The sequence below is a fragment of the Odontesthes bonariensis genome, chromosome 23 (assembly GCF_027942865.1).
Source record: "Odontesthes bonariensis isolate fOdoBon6 chromosome 23, fOdoBon6.hap1, whole genome shotgun sequence".
In the NCBI taxonomy this organism is placed as follows: Eukaryota; Metazoa; Chordata; class Actinopteri; order Atheriniformes; family Atherinopsidae; genus Odontesthes; species Odontesthes bonariensis.
Genome location: NC_134528.1, coordinates 22,109,870 through 22,131,665, shown reverse-complemented (window position 1 = coordinate 22,131,665; position 21,796 = coordinate 22,109,870). Strand labels below are relative to the sequence as shown.

At 44.3% G+C, this 21,796-nt stretch overlaps 1 protein-coding gene across 12 annotated transcripts in view; it reads left to right on the top strand.

The window, feature by feature from the left end:
* The window catches only part of mrtfab (myocardin related transcription factor Ab), a 42,524-nt gene extending 21,370 nt beyond the window's left edge, over positions 1–21,154 (top strand). For 7 of the 12 annotated variants that reach the window (XM_075457752.1, XM_075457758.1, XM_075457757.1 and 4 more), the window contains 17 exons: positions 182–247; positions 5,061–5,116; positions 5,581–5,656; positions 7,027–7,188; positions 8,081–8,244; positions 8,335–8,475; positions 8,667–8,735; positions 9,317–9,501; positions 9,984–10,155; positions 11,815–12,210; positions 12,313–13,320; positions 13,443–13,649; positions 13,736–13,828; positions 14,339–14,479; positions 14,614–14,706; positions 19,508–19,571; positions 19,662–21,154. In XM_075457752.1, coding sequence (XP_075313867.1) covers positions 182–247; positions 5,061–5,116; positions 5,581–5,656; positions 7,027–7,188; positions 8,081–8,244; positions 8,335–8,475; positions 8,667–8,735; positions 9,317–9,501; positions 9,984–10,155; positions 11,815–12,210; positions 12,313–13,320; positions 13,443–13,649; positions 13,736–13,828; positions 14,339–14,479; positions 14,614–14,706; positions 19,508–19,571; positions 19,662–20,230 — 3,662 coding nt within the window. In that variant the 3' untranslated portion in view covers positions 20,231–21,154. Of the gene's footprint in view, positions 1–181; positions 248–5,060; positions 5,117–5,580; positions 5,657–7,026; positions 7,189–8,080; positions 8,245–8,334; positions 8,476–8,666; positions 8,736–9,316; positions 9,502–9,983; positions 10,156–11,814; positions 12,211–12,312; positions 13,321–13,442; positions 13,650–13,735; positions 13,829–14,338; positions 14,480–14,613; positions 14,707–19,507 lie in introns of all 12 variants that reach the window. The other 5 variants (XM_075457753.1, XM_075457763.1, XM_075457760.1 and 2 more) reach the window with 4 other exon arrangements.
* Positions 21,155–21,796: the final 642 nt, after the last annotated feature.

Here is a 21,796-nt window from a genome sequence, read left to right as displayed (position 1 = left end):
TCATGTCAGTCTGAAAACATTTATGTTCCTTTTTAGAGCTTTTTTTTTTTAACCTTTGTGTGGCGGATGGACTGCTGATCGCGAGGCTCAGACCGCCATCCCTGCAGTTTCTCACTCTCACGAGCCGTCACTGACTTTTGCTTCTCTCGTTTCTCTCCTCACCTCCTCTGTCTCCATGCAGTCCTCCAGCTCAAGCTTCAGCAGAGACGCACAAGAGAGGAGCTGGTCAGCCAAGGGATCATGCCGCGTAAGTCTCCATTTCAAATATGTAAAGTCAGACGCAGGTTGTTTTTTTTCCCCCTCTGAATTCATATATGTTGCATTGTATTGACAGCATGTCTGCGGTAGCTGCATATTAACAGGAACATGCATATAGCGGAGTGCCGTATTGGTTGCCAGCGATGCGGATATTAGAATGAGCGTTCAGTCTTACCCAAAAATACTTTTGATTATTGTTTCGATGATCGTGATGTTGTGACACTTCATGCAGACAACCGGGGCAATGTGTCGGTGACCCTGAGCCGAGGTCAAAGTCTTAACCCTTTTGTTCTCCAGCGTTGCACTAGTAATAATAATGTATGGTGTGTATGTCTATGGTTGTTTTAGCCTCACACTATCACATATCTGATTATCTTAAGCTAGAGTTGGTACGTTTGCAAATGGTCCGGTCTTTTGTTTTATCGTCTGTTGAGATAGTTTTGTGAAGGTTGCCTTTTTTGGCTTTTCTGCTTAAAATTTCAGCTTTTATCTGCATTATCTGCGCGTGTCATATTTAGTTGTGTCTCAGCACCACTTGGTGTTATCAAATAGGGCAGCTTCCTCCTCTATACGATTCACTTCCTGTTTCGAGAGTTCCGCACACAAGAGGCAGATATCTTCTTTTTCTTTTCTTTTTTTCCTCTTAAAATTTCTCCTGTTTCGTTGTCAAAAAGTTAGGCAAGGCTTTTGTTGTTGTTGTTGTTGTTGTTGTTGTTTTTTTTTTTTTTTCACTAAACGTAGCAGCCAGCACTCAGCCTAATGCACAATATTTCTGACGATTGACAAAGGGAATGCTGACCTGTGCCTTCATTTACCTCCATCGCACAAGGTAAAAAGAAGATGGCTGGTGCAGGCTCATGTTAGAAGAAGGTATTTTAGTTCCAACTCCTTATATTTGATTTGTGTGTTGGGTCATGTTTTAGTTTAAAGCTGCTTCCTGTGGGTTTTTTTTAATCTTGTTTTACCTTAAATTTGCACACAATGTAAATACTGTGGTGAGCGGTGACTCACTCTCAACAAGGCGAGCAAGGTCTAATGAATTTCTCTAAACAAGAGTTCTGTTTGTTTTGTTTTTTTTACACCTCTGCAAACAGTGCTCCTTATCAAGTGAGCGAAACATAACCCTCATATCGCCGCAGCTTTTCTGATCTGACGGTAAGATACACGGTGAACAAACGTAAAGGAGCCCATCATAGCTGCAAGTGTACCCCGTGCAGCAGCGTCTGGGCCATATCTTTTATATTTGTTTGTTTATCCATCGATTCACAGTTTTATCTGAGAAAATGCTGTAGGTGCATTTCAAGAGGAGCAGGTGTGAAAATAGATGGATATTTTCCTGGATACCAGAACAACCTTCATTCCGGAACAGCATCTCATTCAATATGAATGGCTTTGCTGTTTGCTGTTGCTATTATCTGACTGGCTGTAAAAAAAAAAAAAAAAAAAAAAAAGAAAGATGGCACTAACTAGTCCACTTAAAAAAGCCCCTAAATGTCACTGATCTAGCTCAGTTTGCTTCAAATATATGGCCGAGGCGAAAAGAATAAACTCCTGGAGCAGACCCAGGGCTTGTTTTAGTCGACAGCGTGGAGTCTCACATTCAGCCATTTATTAGTTACAGTAAATCTCTGTGCCTTCTTCTGCAACAGGCCTCATGCCAGACCGTTGCTGTGCTGGGATCAGCTTGTACTGGCCCCCCACAAAATTCAGGCAGAGAAAAGAGACGTGGGTTTCGGTTAGATCCCAAACAGATCTCAAGATTGACGGCTGGATTTATTTATTGATTTATTTTTTTTTTACACTTTTTGAATGTAGCACACTAAAGGTCACGCGAGCCACTGAAGACTCTTCTCCTAACTCGCATTAACTCTCATCAACTTTTGGGAAATTGTAACATTATGAAAATGAAAGCTTAAACAAAAGTGAAAACAAAGGGCGTCGATCGCTTCAGCTTGGTCTGAACTAGAAGGGGAGGCAGAACTTTTAGATATTTGGCCCGTCTCCGCTGAAAGAGCTCCCTGTTTGGCTGTGAAATGTTGCAAACTCTCTCTTTTTATAAGACAAATCTTTTCGTCATCACAATGTGTTTGTAACTGTGTTGCACAGCTTTAGATGATACAGAGAGGGCTGGGAGCTGAGTATGGTCAGTTCCTGCTGTGGCAGCAAGACTTCACACTGGTTTTTACAGCTGAAGGCGGTGTGAATGAGTAACTTTCCACCCTCACTGCTGTCTCGTTGTTATTGAGCAAGGCACTTGACCTGCCTCCTGCTGCAGTGATGCTCCTAAGTGTCTTCAGCTTTGCCCTGTGCCACTATCATTGGCAAATGTTTTTCTCTGCACAGAAGAATACCAAAAAAGACTCGTTTTGCTGGCTTGTGAGAGTTAAAATGGCCGCTGTAGATCTCTGAATAACAATGGTCCAGTGTCTTGACATGATTTATGTTTTCATGTCATGTGGTGGAGTGATAAAAATGAAAGGCTGTTGACTGATCTCTCAATCATCACTGCGGATCACTCGCATGTTCCCTAAGAATTTATGAACTGAAAGTTGGAGCGTTCAGTGGGGCATTTCTGAGCATCTTCATGTTGCTTCACTTTTCTTTTCATGGTGCTTTCCACCACTGGTTACATCACAACTGGTATGTAGGTCTTCCTTGAACTTCAGGGCTTGTGACACAAGGAATACCTCCGACCTCCGCCCAGTCCTCTGCGGCACACACACAGTTGACCCCAGCCAGATTTTCCACACTAACACACCCTTGGCATAGATTTCACCAGCCTTTGACTGACGGGACCAATCAGACGATTGCTCTGTTGCATCATCGTAACTGCCGCTGTCCCTCCGATATCCTTCCCCAAATAAAGTGGCCTACTTTGTTTGTCTGCTTGGCAACTCTAAGCTCTGATGTTGACATTTGCTGCGATAACGTGACGCCTAAGAGACTGTCAGCTTCGTATTCAAAACAGTGTGAATGGTGTGGTTGGAGGAGAGGATGTTAAAAAAGCTTCTCTAAAGTGCCATTATGGTAGAACTTCGCAGTCCTGCTCTCCCACACACACAGAGGTGGGTAGAGTAGCCAAAAAATGTACTCAAGTAAAAGTACTGTTACTTTAGAATAATATGACTCAAGTAAAAGTAAAAGTAAAAAGTAGTCATCCAAATAATTACTTGAGTAAGATTAAAAAAACTACTCAAGTACTGAGTAAATGTTGAGTAACGTCTGATTTATTTGTTAACAGAAGCATTCAATCAGACAGACAATAATACAAAATAATCATCTTTAGGCAAATTAGAGTTGATCCAATTGATGAAATAAATTAAAATGAATTAATTAATTACAAAATAGCTTCAATTAAAATAATCAACTTAAAACCTAAAAAACAAACATTCGCCTATCCATGGGGGGAAAAAAAGAATTTAGTAAACTTGTAAGCTACATGTTTGATCAAGTTAGATGTTGAGTTTTTAATCCTGAAATGTCCGTTTGTTTTGGTTAACACAGAAGACACATAATGTAGCTGCTGTTTCGCACTTTTTGTAAGGTAAACATGCTTTCAGTATGAGGCCTTGTCTGTCTTTTCATTTCTGACCATTGATTCTGACATTTTTCATCTCTTTCTTTTTTTGTTTGCTACAACTGTAAATTGTAAAGCTAACCCGTCCCGCCGCTGTGATTTAGTATGGTCATGTGACTGCACGGCTACGTTTGATTGGTGAAACCCAGTCACATGGTAGAATCTTTGGCAGAAGTCTCTCTCTCGCTGTCAAAATAAAACATCAAAATGAAGCGTACGCGGGTGGATAAAAATAATGATGCGTAGAATACCAAAGAGGTAAGAAGAAAAGTAACCAGCTCATTGTAGCCCAATGTAGCGGAGTAAGAGTATAGTTTCTTCTTCACAAATCTACTCAAGTAAAAGTAAAAAGTATAGTGATTTTAAAACTACTCCTAGAAGTATAATTATTTCAAAAACTTACTCAAGTAAATGTAACTCGTTACTACCCGCCTCTGCACACACATCACAGACATCCACTCCCACTCCCACATGTAGATTTTTTTTTTCTTTTTTTTCTTTTTGTGTGTGTGTGTGAAGGCAGCAGTCTGTTGATCAGTCCACCGTCTCCTCTGTCTCTTTACTTCTGTTCAAAGTTCCGCTGTTCATGAAGTGTTGCCGTCCCTCAGCCTCCCTGCCAAAGTCATTCGATCACACAGAATGCGACTGTTGGCCTACCTAAAAATCTCAAAGTGTGGTTTCACTGCCACTGCCGACCGTCACGAACAGTGTTATCCGTTTAAAATGGCCACGAAACTGTCACGGTGTCAGGCCGTTGCGCTGATGTGGAGTAGTTTTACAAAGCTTTTAGGCTTTATGGAACAGGTTGTGTTTGTTGATGGCTTTAAATGAGCTTGGGTTGAAATGGTGACTGTTTTGACTTAAAAAAAGAAGAAAAAAAAGACTGGTTACCTGAAACATTTGCAGTAACAACTTTCTCAGTGAGGTGATCTCCCACCCCTGCAAAAAAAAAAAAAACATGCTTTATTCTTGCACTGAGAACGTAAAGCCATCAGCCTGCTGAGATGTCGTCAGAGTGTGTGGTTTGGAGCACATTTCTGACCTTCTCTCCCGGACACTTCTGCTTTGAGTCCACTGTAGCCGTATCTGTTTTCACATTCTCACTTTGCCGAAAGGAGCAGCACGACTCATCGGATCCTCAGTGAACCGCTCTCAGCTCTCTCTCTCTCTCTTTTTTTTTTACATTTTTATTTATTTATTTATTTATTTTTGTCTCTCCATGCAGCTCTGAAGAGCCCCGCAGCTTTTCACGAACAGCGGAGGAGTCTGGAGCGAGCAAGGGTGAGCATCACAAGCGCGGCACCTTTACCGCATTGTAACTTTTCCTCAGCGAGGCAACAGGCTTATGTAGAAAATGGCATTTGTGCAAAATAGATGGGAATATTGAGAAACGTTAACATCGTGAGGTGGCGGCGGTCAGTTATGAAGCCACACATACCACTTGGGTTGTAATACAACTAATCTGGATAGTAGAGACTCTTTCAAATTTAGCTGAAAAGTGTGATCTGCAGAAACTTTACCCTCAGTAAGTCACTGGGTACACTGTTAACCGCAGGTCTCTACTTAGTTAGGTGTGGAAACATTATGATTACATTAGAACTTTGCTGTTTACCCTCCTCCATTATTATTATTATTATTATTATTACGATGCCTTTCCTTATCATCATTTCTGTGTTTTTGTTGTCTTGTCTTTCTTTAATACCGAACCCCTCTTTTTCTTTTGACTTTTTCTTTTTCTTCTCCAGACCGAGGACTACCTGAAGAGGAAGATCCGGAGTCGTCCGGAGCGCTCTGAGCTGGTCAGGATGCACATTCTGGAGGGTGAGTTTATGCCTTTTTTTTTTTTTTTTTTTTTTTTTTTTTTTTTTTTTTAAATTGAAAAGGGGTTTTTAAAACTCCAAAGCATTTTGTAAGCATCGTCAAAAGCCAAAGACACGAGACGAGGCCTCTTTAAAAAGGAAGCGTACTGTGTGCAAAACAGAGCCAGTTCCTTGTGATAAGAGTCATGCATAGGCTACAGCTACACGAAAATGAAACGAGGTTTTTAGCTGTAGTTAGCAGTGTCTGCAGCAGTGCTACTATTAATGTTGTGGGGATCCATGATGATCGCTGTCTGTCCTTGTTGTGTTGTCTTCTTCTTCCAGATTTTGAATGGATGTTGCGCGCGAAGCCGCTTTTTGTTCTGGTCACTGACGTATGTGTATACGTCACTGGCGTTGGTCATGTGGCTGTGACGCAGATGTAAACAAATCCGTTCTGGCTGTAACAATGGAAACGCGAACGGCGGCGTTCCTAGATCTTCCCACTCTGGAACCCGTTCTCCAAAAATATCGTTTTGGGGTACCCAGAACGCCGGCTCCATATGGCCGCGACAGACAAACTATAAGCAAAAATATCGGTTATAGTGAAAAACGTTTCCATGTAACCAGGCCTATAATTTCTGCGTCATGTTTATGTTTGGACAGCGGCAGGCGGTCATTTGTTTTACTGATAGAAGTATCGTAAAACTCGTTGGCCTAATTCAGCATCAAAAAAACATTATCAAGTCGTTATCCAAAATACCATCTTAGAAACTGATTTGCTTTGTTTCCCAGCACCGAACACTTAATGTAAGGAGTATAAGTTTACTTGGATCCTGGAAACGGGTTTTCTTCTTTGTTTGGTGTGGGTCCGGTATTGCCAGCAGACAGATCACTGACCTACTGAAGTAGCCTGCATCAATTGGGCTAATTCTGCAGTTGATTTGTTAGCTGGTGAGACACTCGCGCTTAACGCCAGGTGAGATGGACCCAGTGTTTCCTTTTCCTTGTTCTAGTCTCGCTGCTTGATCCGTCCATTTTTCCTTTCTTGCATTGTGAATAGATTAAGAATTATAATAATAATAGATCAATGAAAAGATGAACGGAGCTCTGTGCGTCACAGTTTTTGGCACACTACAGGAAAAAGAAACGCTCGCAGCAAATATTGGGTCCGTCAATGCTTTAGTTTAAAAGACGAGTGTAACGGGTGTTATCAGTTTCAATCATTTTGATTCTAATGGAGGAAGTGGTAAAACAGACCTGAAGTTCAATATCTCTCATCTTCAGAAAGCCAACTTCCTGTTACAATAATTTGAGCAGATCCTCAAAATCAGAGTGTTAAAGAATTGCTTGTTGTAGCTCCCACTTGACGCCCTGCTGTTCCCTCCGCAGAGACGTCGGCAGAGCCGTCTCTGCAGGCCAAGCAGATGCAGCTGAAGAGAGCGCGTCTGGCCGACGACCTCAATGACAAGATCTCTCACAGACCAGGTCCCATCGAGCTGGTTCACAAGAACATCCTGTCTGTCAGCTGCCCTCTGCAGCACTCGCTGCTGGGTAAATACACACCGCTCACCGTCTTAGTGGAGTTTGCACAGACGACTCATTGCGTCAGTGTTTTGTCATAAAAGTACAGCATGTGCTCATAGACGCGGGAGGGCAGCAGCTGCAGTAGAAAAGGGCAGAACCCAAATGCATGCTGGCACATTTCGGATCATTAACAGATCTGAGTCACAACACAAATATGCGTAGTAAGATTTCTTCCAATGTTAATGCAAGTAAAGCGAATCACCCAAACTTCACTGGTGCGCTGATGACATTAAAGCATGCGGAAACACAAAGAGATTCGCCTTAACAAATACACACACACAGTTGCACAACATTTGGCAACACTTGCACACTCAGATGTGCAAAACAGTGGACAAATAAAGGTTCATTCACACGGAACATTTGCCCTGCGCTGACGACATAGGATGCATTCAAGTTAAAGCATGTTTGCCACTCTACTAATGACTTTGTGTGCAGTTTTTTAAAATATGATTGACGTCCCATCTGGACTCGCGTACCTTAAGCAATCGCAACATTCTGGTTTACACGCGGCTGAGTGTGTGAATACACCCTCCACTGCTGTTGTAGCAGCCTCGGGATTCCTGATCCTCGGAGATGTGATAAAATTGAAAACAATTACACAGAAATTACACAGCAGCTGGGTTTGGACATAGTCCTGTTTCATGAGATTAGATGCAGAACCCACTGTAGAATTAGTCATTCCTGATCGCTTAACAGCAGCAACTTCGTTTCGCTTTTACGCGCTGTGGGGAAGCCATGAATCGAGGCCAAACTTTGCAAGCCGTTCTCACACTCTGGGAGCCACTGAAGTTCACACATAAAGACGCCTCGACAGATATGTTCTTTCATTGAGTCTGTAAACATTTCTGCTCCATCACAGATTCCCCAAAGGGAGGCGGGGGGGAGAGCTCATCTTTAGATGAAGACAGCAGCGATGCTCTGTCACCAGACCAGCTAACCAATCACGACTCTCCCCTGAGTGCGGCCGCGCAGCTGTCTCCCTCCGATGCGCTCACGCAGAACGGGGAGATGTCCCCCACACAGGTATTTCAACATGTCATGACGGTCGAATCAGCTGAATCCAATGAGGATCATTTGAACCTGAACGGGATTTTAAACGCGTCCTCTCATCAGTTTCTTACACAGCCCCCACCTCCACCTCCTCCGGCACCTCCTCCCCCAGGGACGGGGTCAGATTCTTCTCCGCTCCCTAAGATAACTAACGGGGCAGCACTGACCTCGGCATCCTCCCGCTCCTCTTCTGGACAAGTCAAAGTATGTTGGTGTTGATAACAGAGAATTTTCTAGTTGAACATTCTGTAGATTTCAAGACTTTGGAATTATTGTGACCTTAATCTCTATTTGTGGAGCAGCTATAACCGGCTCACCCTTCTTCATCTCTTCATTTCCTCACCACCCCCCCCCCCCCCCCCCCAACCCGATTTCTCACGGTTTTCTGCCTGCAGTCTCAGGCCAAGACAAGTTCAGACCGTCCCCCACAGAGACCGAAGAAGCCAAAGGACAACAAACCCAAGGTCAGCAAGAGCTTTGTTCCACACTGTCGTTTCAGCACACTGACACAGAATTTATAGCTCTGACAGGGTAAAGGAAAACAGAGGAAAGCTGTCAGGATTTCGTTTTAAGCTCGTGGGTGTTCATTTTGCATGTTGTCCATTAGATTATTTAAAAAAAAAAAAAAAAAAAAAAAAAAAAAAAAGGGTGAGTAATATTCAATGTGAATCCTCAGAATTGGAAGGCCTCTTTGTGGGTTTGGTGTCGGTTCCTTTTGAAAAGTAGAACAGATGGTTCTCTGTTACCTCTGCATTTTGACATTTAAAGTAATTATACTTTGTGTTCAGAGAAATCTTTGGTGAAAGAGGAAGAGATGACATTTCCTGCAACCACAGGAAAACGTAAAATTAGAAAACAGTCTTCATTTCATAGCTGAAACTACCAGATCCTTTACTGTCATTATGGCAGAAGTTAAAGTTGACCATCCAGAATGTCACACCAACTCAAGACAGAATTCATTTCAAGCTCCCGATTCCTTTGAACAGTGTGAAAATATTTCCAGAGTTTAGTCGTCTCATTTTCCCCGTTGGTCTCCTCGGTGAAGGTGAAGAAGCTGAAGTACCATCAGTACATCCCTCCAGACCAGAAGGCAGACAAGGAGCGCCCGCCTCAGATGGATTCATCTTATGCGAAGCTGCTCCACCAGCAGCAGCTCTTCCTGCAGCTGCAGATTCTCAGTCAGCAGCAGCAGCACTACAACTACCACACCATCCTGCCTGCCCCGCCCAAGTAAGTGGCAAGCATAGCAGGCTGTGGTGTGTGTGGAAGTGCGAATGACTAATTGTGGTCCCCTCCAGGCCTTTCAGAGAGAGAGAGAGATATATATATATATATATATATTATTTTTTTTTCTTTCTTTCCACTTCAGTGGTTGTTTGGGTGAGACGACAGAGGCTGTCGCTGAAAGCAGAAGTCGAGTTTAAAAATGATCTCTTCAGTGTCACATGACCGTTTAACATCAGTGACTTGTGGTGCAGTTGGAAATAAACATGTCAGTGACTAAAACTATTTCATGGCTGTTTTATAGTTCTAAAATTGGAAGCGACAGCCACTCGAGGACACTAATTTCCACATTTACCATTAATCGTATCCGCATTAACCGGTTTCTGTCGCAGTGTGCGGGCTATGGCAGGGAAGGAGGATAGATGTATGCTACTCTCTCTCTCTCTCTCTCCTATGACACAGCTTTAATGTTTTGTGTCTCCGCTCAGGCCGCAAACCGACCAGACTCCCACAACCGGCTCCGGTCCCTCCCCCTCCCGCAGCGCTCACACAACAACCAACGCGGCCCCCTCAAGTCAGACCTCCACGGCCCGTCAGATCCAAGCAGCAGTGGGAGGAGCCAAACCAGCTACTCTACCAGCCAACCTGGATGAGTTCAAGGTAAATTAGAAAGCTTTACTCGGTACCAGAAATGAATCCTTTTTAGCTTATATGTGTATATTAAAGAAAACTGTGTTCTTGGTGCTTTATGATGGTTCACAAGAATATCCTGTCTGTCAGCTGCCCTCTGCAGCACTCGCTGCTGGGTAAATACACACCGCTCACCGTCTTAGTGGAGTTTGCACAGACGACTCATTGCGTCAGTGTTTTGTCATAAAAGTACAGCATGTGCTCATAGACGCGGGAGGGCAGCAGCTGCAGTAGAAAAGGGCAGAACCCAAATGCATGCTGGCACATTTCGGATCATTAACAGATCTGAGTCACAACACAAATATGCGTAGTAAGATTTCTTCCAATGTAAATGCAAGTAAAGCGAATCACCCAAACTTCACTGGTGCGCTGATGACATTAAAGCATGCGGAAACACAAAGAGATTCGCCTTAACAAATACACACACACAGTTGCACAACATTTGGCAACATTTGCACACTCAGATGTGCAAAACAGTGGACAAATAAAGGTTCATTCACACAGAACATTTGCCCTCGGTGCTTTATGATGGATGTTTCTTTGTCTTTTCTTTGATGTCATTGCTTCATCCAATATGATCAGAGACTTTGTTTTCTAGGAAAACTTTGCATAGAACTGCAGCTGAATTCAGAAATGATTTGAAGTCTTCAAATCATCATTAGCCATTTTGGAAATATATACACTGTTTTTTCCGGACTATATGCGGCATTTATTTAGAAATTTATTCCCCAAGATCCAAGACCTGCTTTTCAATGAGTTCACGGAAACTGTCGACCTTGGCTTGGAAGTCTGCCGGCAGTTTCTGACACACGGTTGTCCGTGCTCTGATAGAGACGCGAATTGTGTTGCATGAAGCAGTAACACCAAGAAGCAAAAAAGCAAAGTCAGATATTAATGTTTACTCCTCGGTTCATGTCAGTCAGTATGAGTTAACATTTAAAAACTAGGGCTGTGACTCTATTAAAATTTTTAATCGTGTTAACTACAGGCTTTGAAATGAATTAATCGAAATGAATCGCATTTTAATCGCATATACTTTATCCTTTAGAAAATTAACATTTTCAACAATATTTCAACAAACACAGAACATATCCCTATTTGAAATCTGAATGTAGCATGCATGAAAACACAGTATATAGAATCTTGGATGTTAAGCTGCGTTGGGCCCCCGTTAGCTTCCACGCTAGCTGCTACATGTTTAGCGTTGAGGTGATATTTGAGGCTTGATACGCTGCGGTGATACGCGAATTCCTTGTTGCATAATCTGCACACAAGCACGCTCTTGTCGACGCTTCCATCCGTCTGTATTTAAAAAATAAATAAATAAAAAAAAATTAGTGTGCGATTAAAATGCGTTATTTTTTTTAACGCGCTAATATGTGTGTAGTTAATTAATCGAAATTAACTCGCTAAAGTCCCAGCCCTATTAAAAACATGTTAAATTATATATATTTCGAAATATAAGTCACACCTGACTATAAGTCGAAGGACCAGCCAAACTATGAAAAAAGGTGTGAGTTATAGAAGTTAGAAGTTCAGCTGAACTGAGCCTTTCTTGTGTTGGTAAGTTCTGACTTTGAGTCAGTACCTGCTGCTATATGAGTGCTGCTATGGTTTCTCATCCTCCAGGTTGCTGAGTTGAAACAAGAACTGAAATTGCGTGGTTTGACCGTCTCGGGCACAAAGAATGATCTCATTGAGAGGCTCCGCAACTACCAGGAGCAAAACGGCGGCACCACCGCGGTTATGAAAAACGGCACATCGCAGTACAGCCTGCTGGGCGCCACCTCAGCTGCTAGCACCACCCCGTCTTCTCCGAACACAACTTCCACCCCTGACCAGCCATCCATAGACGGCGGGTTCAGGTTAGCCTTGTCCTCGCTGGCTCATGCGGTCCCAGGGCGGGTCATGCGATTTGGCAGCACGAGCTCCAGCCCTCCAGTGTCACCTACGCCATCGGAGCGATCGCTGGCCGGGATGAGTCCAGATGAGACGAGCTGTAATGGAGACACGTTTGGGGAGATGGTGAGATCCACAAGCTGATTCACTTGTTTGTCATCAGTAGAAAAAATGTTTGACTCTATTTGGCTCCCACTAACAACCTCTAATTGTTTTATTGTCTTTCAGGTGAGTTCTCCCCTCACCCAGCTCACCCTCCACCCTTCTCCTCAGCACCCGTCAAACGTCTCTCCTCTTTCTGTAGTCAAAGAGGAGATTCAGAGCTCATGCAGCTTCTCCAGGTCTTCACCTGCATCAGTCCAGCCTCCAGAGCCCCAGTTTGGAGCTGCCTCAGACACTATGGACAAAGACCAGATGCTCCAGGAGAAGGACAAACAAATCGAGGAGCTAACCAGGATGCTGAGGCAGAAGCAGAGGCTGGTGGAGACCCTGAGGTCCCAGCTGGAGCAGGGTAAGATGGCAAGTGGGATAATGGTGAAGAAGGAAGGAAGTGAAAAGAGCAGAATGTCCCCAGAGTTCAAAATCCAAACTCTAATAAAAGCCTCAGCCATTCAGCCCCCCACGCTCCCTAATGGCATCGTGCTGACAGTGAAGAAGGAGGTGGAGCCCGAGGAAGGCATGGAGGGAGTAACAGAGGAGGCCCAGACAAAGAGGCCGGTCCAGCAGATGCAGTGCTCTCAGGAGACTCTGCTGAGACTGCAGCAGATTCATCGGCTGCAGGCCCAGCAAGCTGAACAACAGAAGCAGCAGCCACAACTCAAACAACTGCAGAGTCGGGTGCAGCTGCAGAAAGTGGCAGAGGTCAAACCGAACCCTCAAAAACAGCAGATGCAGCAGAAGAAAGAGGCTCAAATCCTGCTTCAGCAGCAGCAGCAGCTGCAGCAGCTCATCATCCAGCAGACCCAACAGAAACAGCTCCAGGCCCAGCAGAAGTTAGCGCAGCAGAAACTCGCACAACAGAAGCTGATGCAGCAAAGCCAGGTCAAACAAACCCAAGGGCAGGTCCAAGCTCAGCAGAAGAACCAGGTTCTGCTGAAACAGGTACAGGTGCAGATCCAAAACCAGACGGCGACGAGCCCGAAGCCTGCAGCGAGCCAGACCCAGCAGAGGAAGCAGCTGAGGGCTCTGCAGAGGCTGCAGCAGAAACGGCAGACGGCAGCAGCCACCTCACAACAGGTGACGAGACACTGCTCCGTTCAGGAATACGTGCAACTAAAAGTTTGATTTAGAAAAATAATAATAAAATAACTGGAGTGCCGGGAAAGTCCTGAATGATGGTGTTTGATCTGCGTTTCCAGGTGACTCCTGTCGTCATCAACCAACAGAACGGCACTCCTCTTCAGACTCAAGCCATTTCATTAGACCTCCTCAAGGCCAACGGCACACCCACGCTGGTTACCGACAGCAACGGCAATCACTACCTGATCGCTCTCACCAGTCACACCGCAGACGGACAGAACGGAGTGTCCTCATTGGCCAAAACAAACGGACGCATCAAGCTGCAGGTACAGGGGACGTTGCACTCCGGTGGGCTGCGAACAGCCTCGTAAAACCACAACAAAACATTCATCTGCGATTTTTCGTTTTTCAGAGATTGCAGTCAACTCCAAGTAAACTCCCCAGCACTGCCAGCCAATCAAAAGAGCAGCCAGAGACCGAGCCCGTGAGCCCACCAGAGAAAAAGGTACAGCCCGATTTGAACCTTTGTGATAAATTACTGCCCCAACTCAAAAGGTTTGGAGATCTTTTCCTATTTTTTTTTTTTTTTTTTTTTAAATCTGGCTCATCTTAAATTTGATGGCTGATATTTTTCACAAAAACGTCACATACCTCACTTCAAACATTCAACGGGTTTACAACGTTCTACTGTGAATAAACATGGTGGTCCGTTAGATTTACAAATTGTTTTTATTTCCATTTTACAAAGGGTTCCGGCTTTTTGGGAATTGGGTTTTACTTCATTTAATAAATGAAGGTGTAAGCCGCTTTGGACAAAGTATCTGCCAAATGAATGCAATGCAACTTTGTGGCCACGACGCAACGCAGCACTTCATCACACCACAAGGTGTCACCGCAGATGCGTGTAAAAACCCTCAAAGCCGATCAAACCTGAATGCGAATTTGATGAAAATGTTAAAAAAATGTAATTTAAGGTTTTTCCTGTCTAAATGTGTTGGTCACTCTCTTTCCTCAGGGACAGAAGCCAGGCCTGCACTTGGATACCAACGGCGCTCCGCAGCCCAGCCTGCCGCACACTGCTCCGCCCAGTCTGCAGCCTTTCTTCGACGACATGTCAGACACTGAAAGCCAAAGCAACTTGATGTCCTCTCTCAAGGTAACGCCAGCGTCGCCTCCTCTGCGCCAGAGCTCCCGTTGAGCACGTCATCTCTCTTCACGTTTGTAATCAGCTCTTTCTCCTTGTTCCTTCTTTCCCTCTCATTTCATCTCTTCATCACTCCACCCGGGCAGAGAGAGGAGGTGTGTCCGCCTTACGACCGGCACACACTGTTCACCCCTCCCTCTCCCAAACCCAACACTTCCCTTTCTTCTCAGCGCTCCAAAGTATGTCCTCCAGCATGTCTTTTCTTTCCATTTCTCTTGCTGTATTTACCTTTTTTTTTTCTTTTCTTTTTTCCCTCTTTTTTTTATCGTGTGTGTGTTTGCCTCCATTTCTATCTACTCAGTCTGAGCCGTGTGCTCATGTTCCTCAACTTGGGGGACAAATGGAAAAGTTTGATTCTGATTTACAGAATAACAGTGGCCCAGTGGGGTGTAATTTTTATTGCGTATTTGACTCGTTTGGCTGTCGGATTTCTTTGTGGTTTTAGTTCTTTGTCTGGCTCCCAGAGCTGCTTGTTGCTGTTGTAACCGTGCTGCATAAAGCTGTGAAACATGTGCAGGAAGCATATGGTGACCAGTCAAGAGAAGTAAACTTGTTGCAGCAACCACAACACACTGTATCGTACAGCGATAAGAGCTCAATGCGTCGAGTTTGTCTTATTTATAGATAATAAGTGTAATAATAATAATATTCAAACTTTTTTGTTGTTGTTCTATTTGCATAATGCCTGTTCAACAGCATGAAACCAGACATCAGGATGAAACCGATGCTCTATGATTTCACATCGGCTCCAAAAATGAAAGGACTGTTTTTATTTAAATGCCATTTCACTATGTCAAAAAGTGGGATTCAGCCCACTTCAGCTCGCTGTGATGTTTGCTGCCGTTTTGTCTTTTAGAAAAGACTAAACTGAGCGTGTTTTTCTAGTTCCATTGTTTTAGAAAGAAACTCCACACACTATGCCGTGGTTTGGATGAGGAAGACATGCCTCTTGTCTTTAATTTGTGATTTTATTGTGAAATCCTTCATCCAGTATCATTGGGCCTCATGCAAGAACATTTTCGTATTTTTACTCTAAATTTCTCTCACTTTTTTCGTAAGAAGGTCTCGTACGAACACGCCACGTCAGATTCAACAAACGCTCTTAACTTCGTAAAAAGTGTGTAAACGACCTGCGTAAATGATGAATCCCACTCGTGCGTATCTAAGTTCACGTGCACGAGGATAGTAGATTTGCATACTCCACGCCCTAAATTATACCATATAAGGCAGTGCTTCCTTTCTCCTGTGTCAGGAAGTGTTGAGTCATGAGAATGGCATCAAGGCGCAAAAAGAACAACTTTACGGGCTCTGAGATTGAAGTTCTGCTTTCAGAGATCCAAAAAGGAAAATCTGTCATTTTTAGCAGTGTCAGCAGTGGAATTGCGGGACCTGCTAAAGCGAAGAAATTGGAAGCAATTAGGAGTGCTGTTAATACCATGTCACCGAAATAAAAAAATAAATGGTTTGATATGAAAATGGCTTAAAAAAAAACGTCTCGCCATGGCCAGGCGCTTGATGACTGCAACTAAAGCCGTGCAATCAGTTGTTGCCTCATCATGATGGCACTTTGATGGGGTGGTCCATGAGGGGGGTTTTCTGGCACCACAGCTTCTTGTCTGCCTGGGCTGGTTCAGGTGGAGACCCTCGTTCATGGCAATATTGCGCCATGAACGAGGTATTGAGACACACCCACCTGGCCTTCAGCTCAGTGCGCTCCCGACAGCACGGGTGTTTTGATGCGTATATGTGTGCAGTCTATTGCTCCAATTATGTTTGGCAGTCGCGCCACGGCATGAAAGTCCCTCTTAATTTGTACTTGTTGGACAGCGGTGTATGGGAATTTGATGTATCATGGGTGATAAACTGATGAGAACTCACAGAGGACTGGGACACACCCGATCTGTCTCCAGTCTCCCTCTGAAAGGTTCCCGTGGCCAAAAATCCAAGGATGGTGAGGACCTGGGCATGTGGTGGAATTGGGTTTGATCGGGGTGTTTTTCTCTGAAGTTGTGGCTCTAGCAAGCTGCATATTTGCAGCAGCACAGCCCTTGGCAGTCTTAATCGCGATGTCAGCCATTCGTCTGTCTCCACACGGTCTCTTCAAGAGCCTGACGCGCCAAGGCATCCAAAAGTAGCAAGACAGCCGCTGGATACGCTTCCCATTAACCTTGTTATATACAGAGTCAAATTAACCTTCAATTAGTGCACAATTTAAGTCAAACAGAATAATGTCAGCATAATTATGGGGTATAATGTATATATTTATTTATGTTTTCTTCAAAGTAATTAAATATACAATCCATTAGTCAAGCAAACTTGATTTGAATAACAGCGGACTATTTTACGAAACTCCTACGACAGCTCTGGATCACTTGTGAATTCTGTTCGTACCTGAAAGAAAACGTAAAATACGAAAAGATTGGTGAATGCGCAAATTCTCTTAAATCACTCGTACGGATTTAAGAACAAATCTGTGCGTACGAACGGTTCTTGCATGAGGCCCATTGTCTTACATCCTTAAATTCCTCTATAACTGCACATACAGTCCCCTCCAAAAGTATTGGAACAGCAAGGAAAATTCCCTTGTTTTTGTTGTTCACTGAAGACATTTGGGTTTAAGATCAAAAGATGAGTATGAGACAAGAGTTCAGAATGTCAGCTTTTATTTCCTGGTATTTACATCTAGATGTGTTAAACAACTCAGGACATACCACCCTTTGAAAGAAAGAAACTACTGGTGTACTGAGCAACAAACGTCGAACAGGTCGGCCAAGGAAAACAACAGTAGTTGATGACAGAAATATTGTGAGAGCTGTAAAGAAAAAACCCAAAAAGTGACATGACCAACGACCTCCACAGTGCAGGGGGGAAGGTATCACAATCCACTGTTCGAAGAAGACTCCGAGAGCAGAAATATAGAGGACATACCACAAGATGCAAACCACTCATCAGCAGTAAGAATCGGAAGGCCAGATTGAAATTTGCAAAGAAGTACAGAGATGAGCTAGCCTGGCTGACGCGTCCACATCTCGATGAGATGGTGGTCTGGGAACTAGGTGTGCATTTTCTCGTATTTGAGGCGTGGTTTACGAATGCCTAGAGCCGTTTATTGGGCGATACGAATGTCTATCAAATGGCGTCTGGTTCTTCCCATGCTGCTTTGCGCGCGATTCATAGCCAATTGTATCACTTATACCAGATGACGTATGTAGAGCGACAGAAATTCGACGAGGAAGAAGGCAATGAAATCTTTCAACGCCAAACGTTGCTCTTTTTTTAAAAGTAAACTTGCGCTCTAAGCTACTTAAAACACTTTCCAAGGCTGCATTGAACGGTAACGTTGTGTCCGCTGCCATGTTGGATTAACACTCTACAAGCTTCGGTGTAGCGCATAGACGTCGTCATCGTATTGCTGCCCGCCTCCCCCCCCCTGTTCTGTGATTGGTTCCCTAACTCAGGCAAAAATAAGGGCGGTGGTTTCCAGGCTGCCTTTGCAGTGTGAATGAAATCGCGCGCAAAGCAGCATGGGAATTCTCAGGCTAGAGGTGAGCCGCAAAAGTTCTGGAACACAATCTTATGGACTGATGAGACCAAGATTAATCTCTACCAAAGTGATGGAAAGGCCAAAGTGTGGAGAAAGAAAGGAACTGCTTTTGATCCGAAGCATACAAGCTCATCTGTGAGCATGGTGGAGGTAATGTCATGGCTTGGGCATTTATGGCCGCTTCTGGAACAGGCTCATTAATATTTATTGATGATGTAACTGATGATGGTAGCAGCAGAATGAATTCCAAAGTGTACAGAAACATTTTGTCTGCCAATTTACGGAGAAATGTATCCAAACTAATCGGGAGGAATTTTATCATGCAGCAGGACAATGACCCAAAGCACACTGCCAATAAAACAAAGGACTTCATCAGGGGGAAAAAGTGGAAGGTTTTAGACTGGCCAAGTCAATCACCTGACCTTAACTCGATAGAGCATGCATTTCACCTCTTGAAGAGGAGACTGAAGGGGGAAACCCCCCGAAACAAACAAGAACTGAAAGAAGCTGCGGTAAAAGCCTGGAATAGCATCACAATTGAAGAATGTAACAGTTTGGTGATGTCGATGGGTCGCAGGCTTGAGGCAGTTATTGCAATCAAGGGTTATGCCACCAAATATTAAAGGTTATTTACTTTAAGATTATTTGTTCCTTTACTTTTGCTCACCTAAAAATGCTGTGGTGTAATACAAATGGTGATATATCCTAAGTTGTTTAACGCATCTAGATGTAAATACCAGGAAATAAAAGCTGACATTCTTGTCTCATACTCATCTTTTGATCTTAAACCCAAATGTCTTCAGTGAACAACAAAAACAAGGGAATTTGCCTTGCTGTTCCAATACTTTTGGAGGGGACTGTACATACATTTCATTAATGAACACAGTGAGTCGAATTAATCTGAAATTATTTATTTTTTTTGTTAAGTTTTTGTTTTTACTAAACTCAGACGACTGTGTCCAGCATAAAAAAGCTGACCCACCTCGGTTACATACAAGTCGTTCAGCACTGACGTCCACTCACCTTATCGCGTGTAACTGCTACCGTACTCACCAAGTTCTTGGGCTTCAGTTTGGACGTAGAGTTCTGATGGGAAACCTCTGCTCACACTGCGGAGTAACCGGCCGTTCTTTGAACAAAAGGATGCCGGCAGCTTTATTAAATCTTGGCCCTTTAGCTGTGCTGTAAGTGTTCGTCGAGGTTGCAGATGTTTGGTCTGGGTAAAAAATGGCTAGTGTAGCTCCTCGTGCCACTTTCACTGATACCGGAAAAAAATTAGGCTACAAAACTCTGGATTTTGTTCCGTCGCTGCATCAAGAAGCATCTTCGAAACTCTCCACATTTTGAGTTTTTTTGTACTGAAATAGGGGAATTGTCAAAGGGGAGAAACTGACCAAACTGGGCTTATTATTTGATGGCATGTTCCCCTCTGTTAGCAGGAGAATGGTGTGAACAGCCAGCAGATGGATGACCTGTTTGATATCCTGCTGAAGAGTGGAGGTAAGAAAACCATAAACCTGAGGAGAGGATCTCATGAGAACGTCTGTCGGCGTGTGTTGATGGTTTTTATCCGTCTCTGTCCTCCCACAGAAATCCCGGGCTTTAAGGCCAACCCGGACCCTTCCCTCGCCCCTCTGCAATCTGACCCACCTTCCCCATCTGCTGCCCCCTCCCCGCTCCACCTCTCCCCCCCGACCCCCACAGAGTCGCTCATCTCCCCTCGGTCGTCCTGCACAAGCAGCGGACGCCTGGAGGACTTCCTGGAGAGCACCACCGGCACCCCGCTGCTGGGCATGGAGGCCGACGGCGGCCTGACTCTGATCGACGACCTCCACAGCCAGATGCTGAGCACGCCCAGCATCCTGGAGCACTCTCCCTCCCCCATGGACACGTCCGACCTCGGCTTCTCGCCTCATTCTGCGGGGCTGGACTTCGGCGACCCAGCGTTGGACAGCATGGACTGGCTGGACATCTCCATGGTGGGGAGTGCAAATGGAGGGAGCGACGGCAACGGAGGGGGGGCGGGCGGAGCAGCGGCGGGTGAAAGAGATGGAGGGACGAGTTTAGCCCCGCTGGCGCCGCACACCCCGCAGAGCGTATTCTCGACCGATTTTCTGGACAGCACAGACCTGCAGCTGCACTGGGAGTCGTGTCTGTAGCCGCTCACAGAGACGCACGCGGATGGACATGCGGTCGCTCACACTGTGTACAGGCTCCGTCTTTATTTCATGCACATACTTCTCTATGCTGTCTCTACCACTGCGGGGGTCACTGGCACACGCGCACGCGCACACACACACACACCTTCACACGGTTTGTCACTGGCTGTTTCTGTATGCGAGCTGAGGTGAAATATGCAAGAAACATAGAGGTTGAGTTCATAAAAAGGACTGGAACTCGGTGGAACTGAGGTGGACCTTTTTGAATTTGAAATCTATGGGAAACCATACGGCGGACTGGTTACAGCCAGGGTAATAAAATCCCATTTCCTGTGTCCGGACCGGCAATGTTAGGTGGTTTAATGTAAACCATTTGGAAGTTTGACAGTTAAGAGATGAGGAGGGATTGTCGGCGATGCCTGCTGGGCCTCCGTGAGATAGCAGTGTGTGCCAGTGCCTCCTAAACTTTGCACTTATGCTGAATCTGATTGGTTTAGAGGGGGCGTTCAGGTCAGTGGATAATCTTAGCGCTGGCTGGAGCTGAGTGAAAGCCGCCATGTGTTTTGTTGATCAGCTGAGCCACTGATGGTGTGTAATGTAAGGCAGCTGTTGGCAACCTGAACCCCACCAGTTGCTATTAAATTGAACCATATCGGTGGCAACAGTTTGAATTGAAGCCTCATTGGAGGTTGCGTATTCTTGGTAACATTATGGTAGACCACTATGTATTGCTGTATATGGGGTGTATATTATCAATTGTCCATATGACTATTTTTCTTTGCTGGTTGCTTTAGAGTTGAGCGACCCGGCCGGGGAACATAAGGGTCAGAATGGGGCTTCCAAAACACTTGGTCCCTGTCATTTTTTTAAAGAAAACTGTTTAAAAAAAAAAAAGGAAATAAACATGCTATAAAAACACAAAAACGGGAGTTTGTTTTGATTTTTGCATTTTCACAACACATAAACATTCACAATTTGTACCAAATGTAGTAAAATGAAGTTTATTATTCGAAAATATGTTCCTATTTAGCCATCTGACTATAGCGGAGACCTTTAAAGGAAGAGCATAGTCTGCTTTATTCATGTGATTATAAATCCCGAGTACCTCACCTCATGCCTCGAGTAAAAGTGGATGATGGAGCTAATAGCCACAAGAGGGCGCCAATGTACAGACGTCAGCTGCCTTGGATGGATGCTTGCAAATTTTATGCACGCAGATGAAGTGTATCTTCTCTTACGGAAAGAAATTAGATCATTTTTAGAAACAAAAGAAGTCTAATTATCCATCATGAGGTCTTTGTATCCCACACACCTTCCCTTGTTCTGCAAAAGAGCTTCAATCAAACCGTTGAACTGCACTCTTACGAGACTTTTTAGTTCCTTTGTGTGGATGTTAATTAGTGTCTATAACATTTAGATATTTTAATACAGTAAAATGCAACAGCTGTAATTGTTATGCAACATGTTGCGTTAGAACGAGCTCAACGTGTTTGGTGTTTTCTGCCTTTGGAAGTTCAAAATAACTTTGCCGGGTCAACGGGTCTCTACAAATGCAGTGTGGGAAGT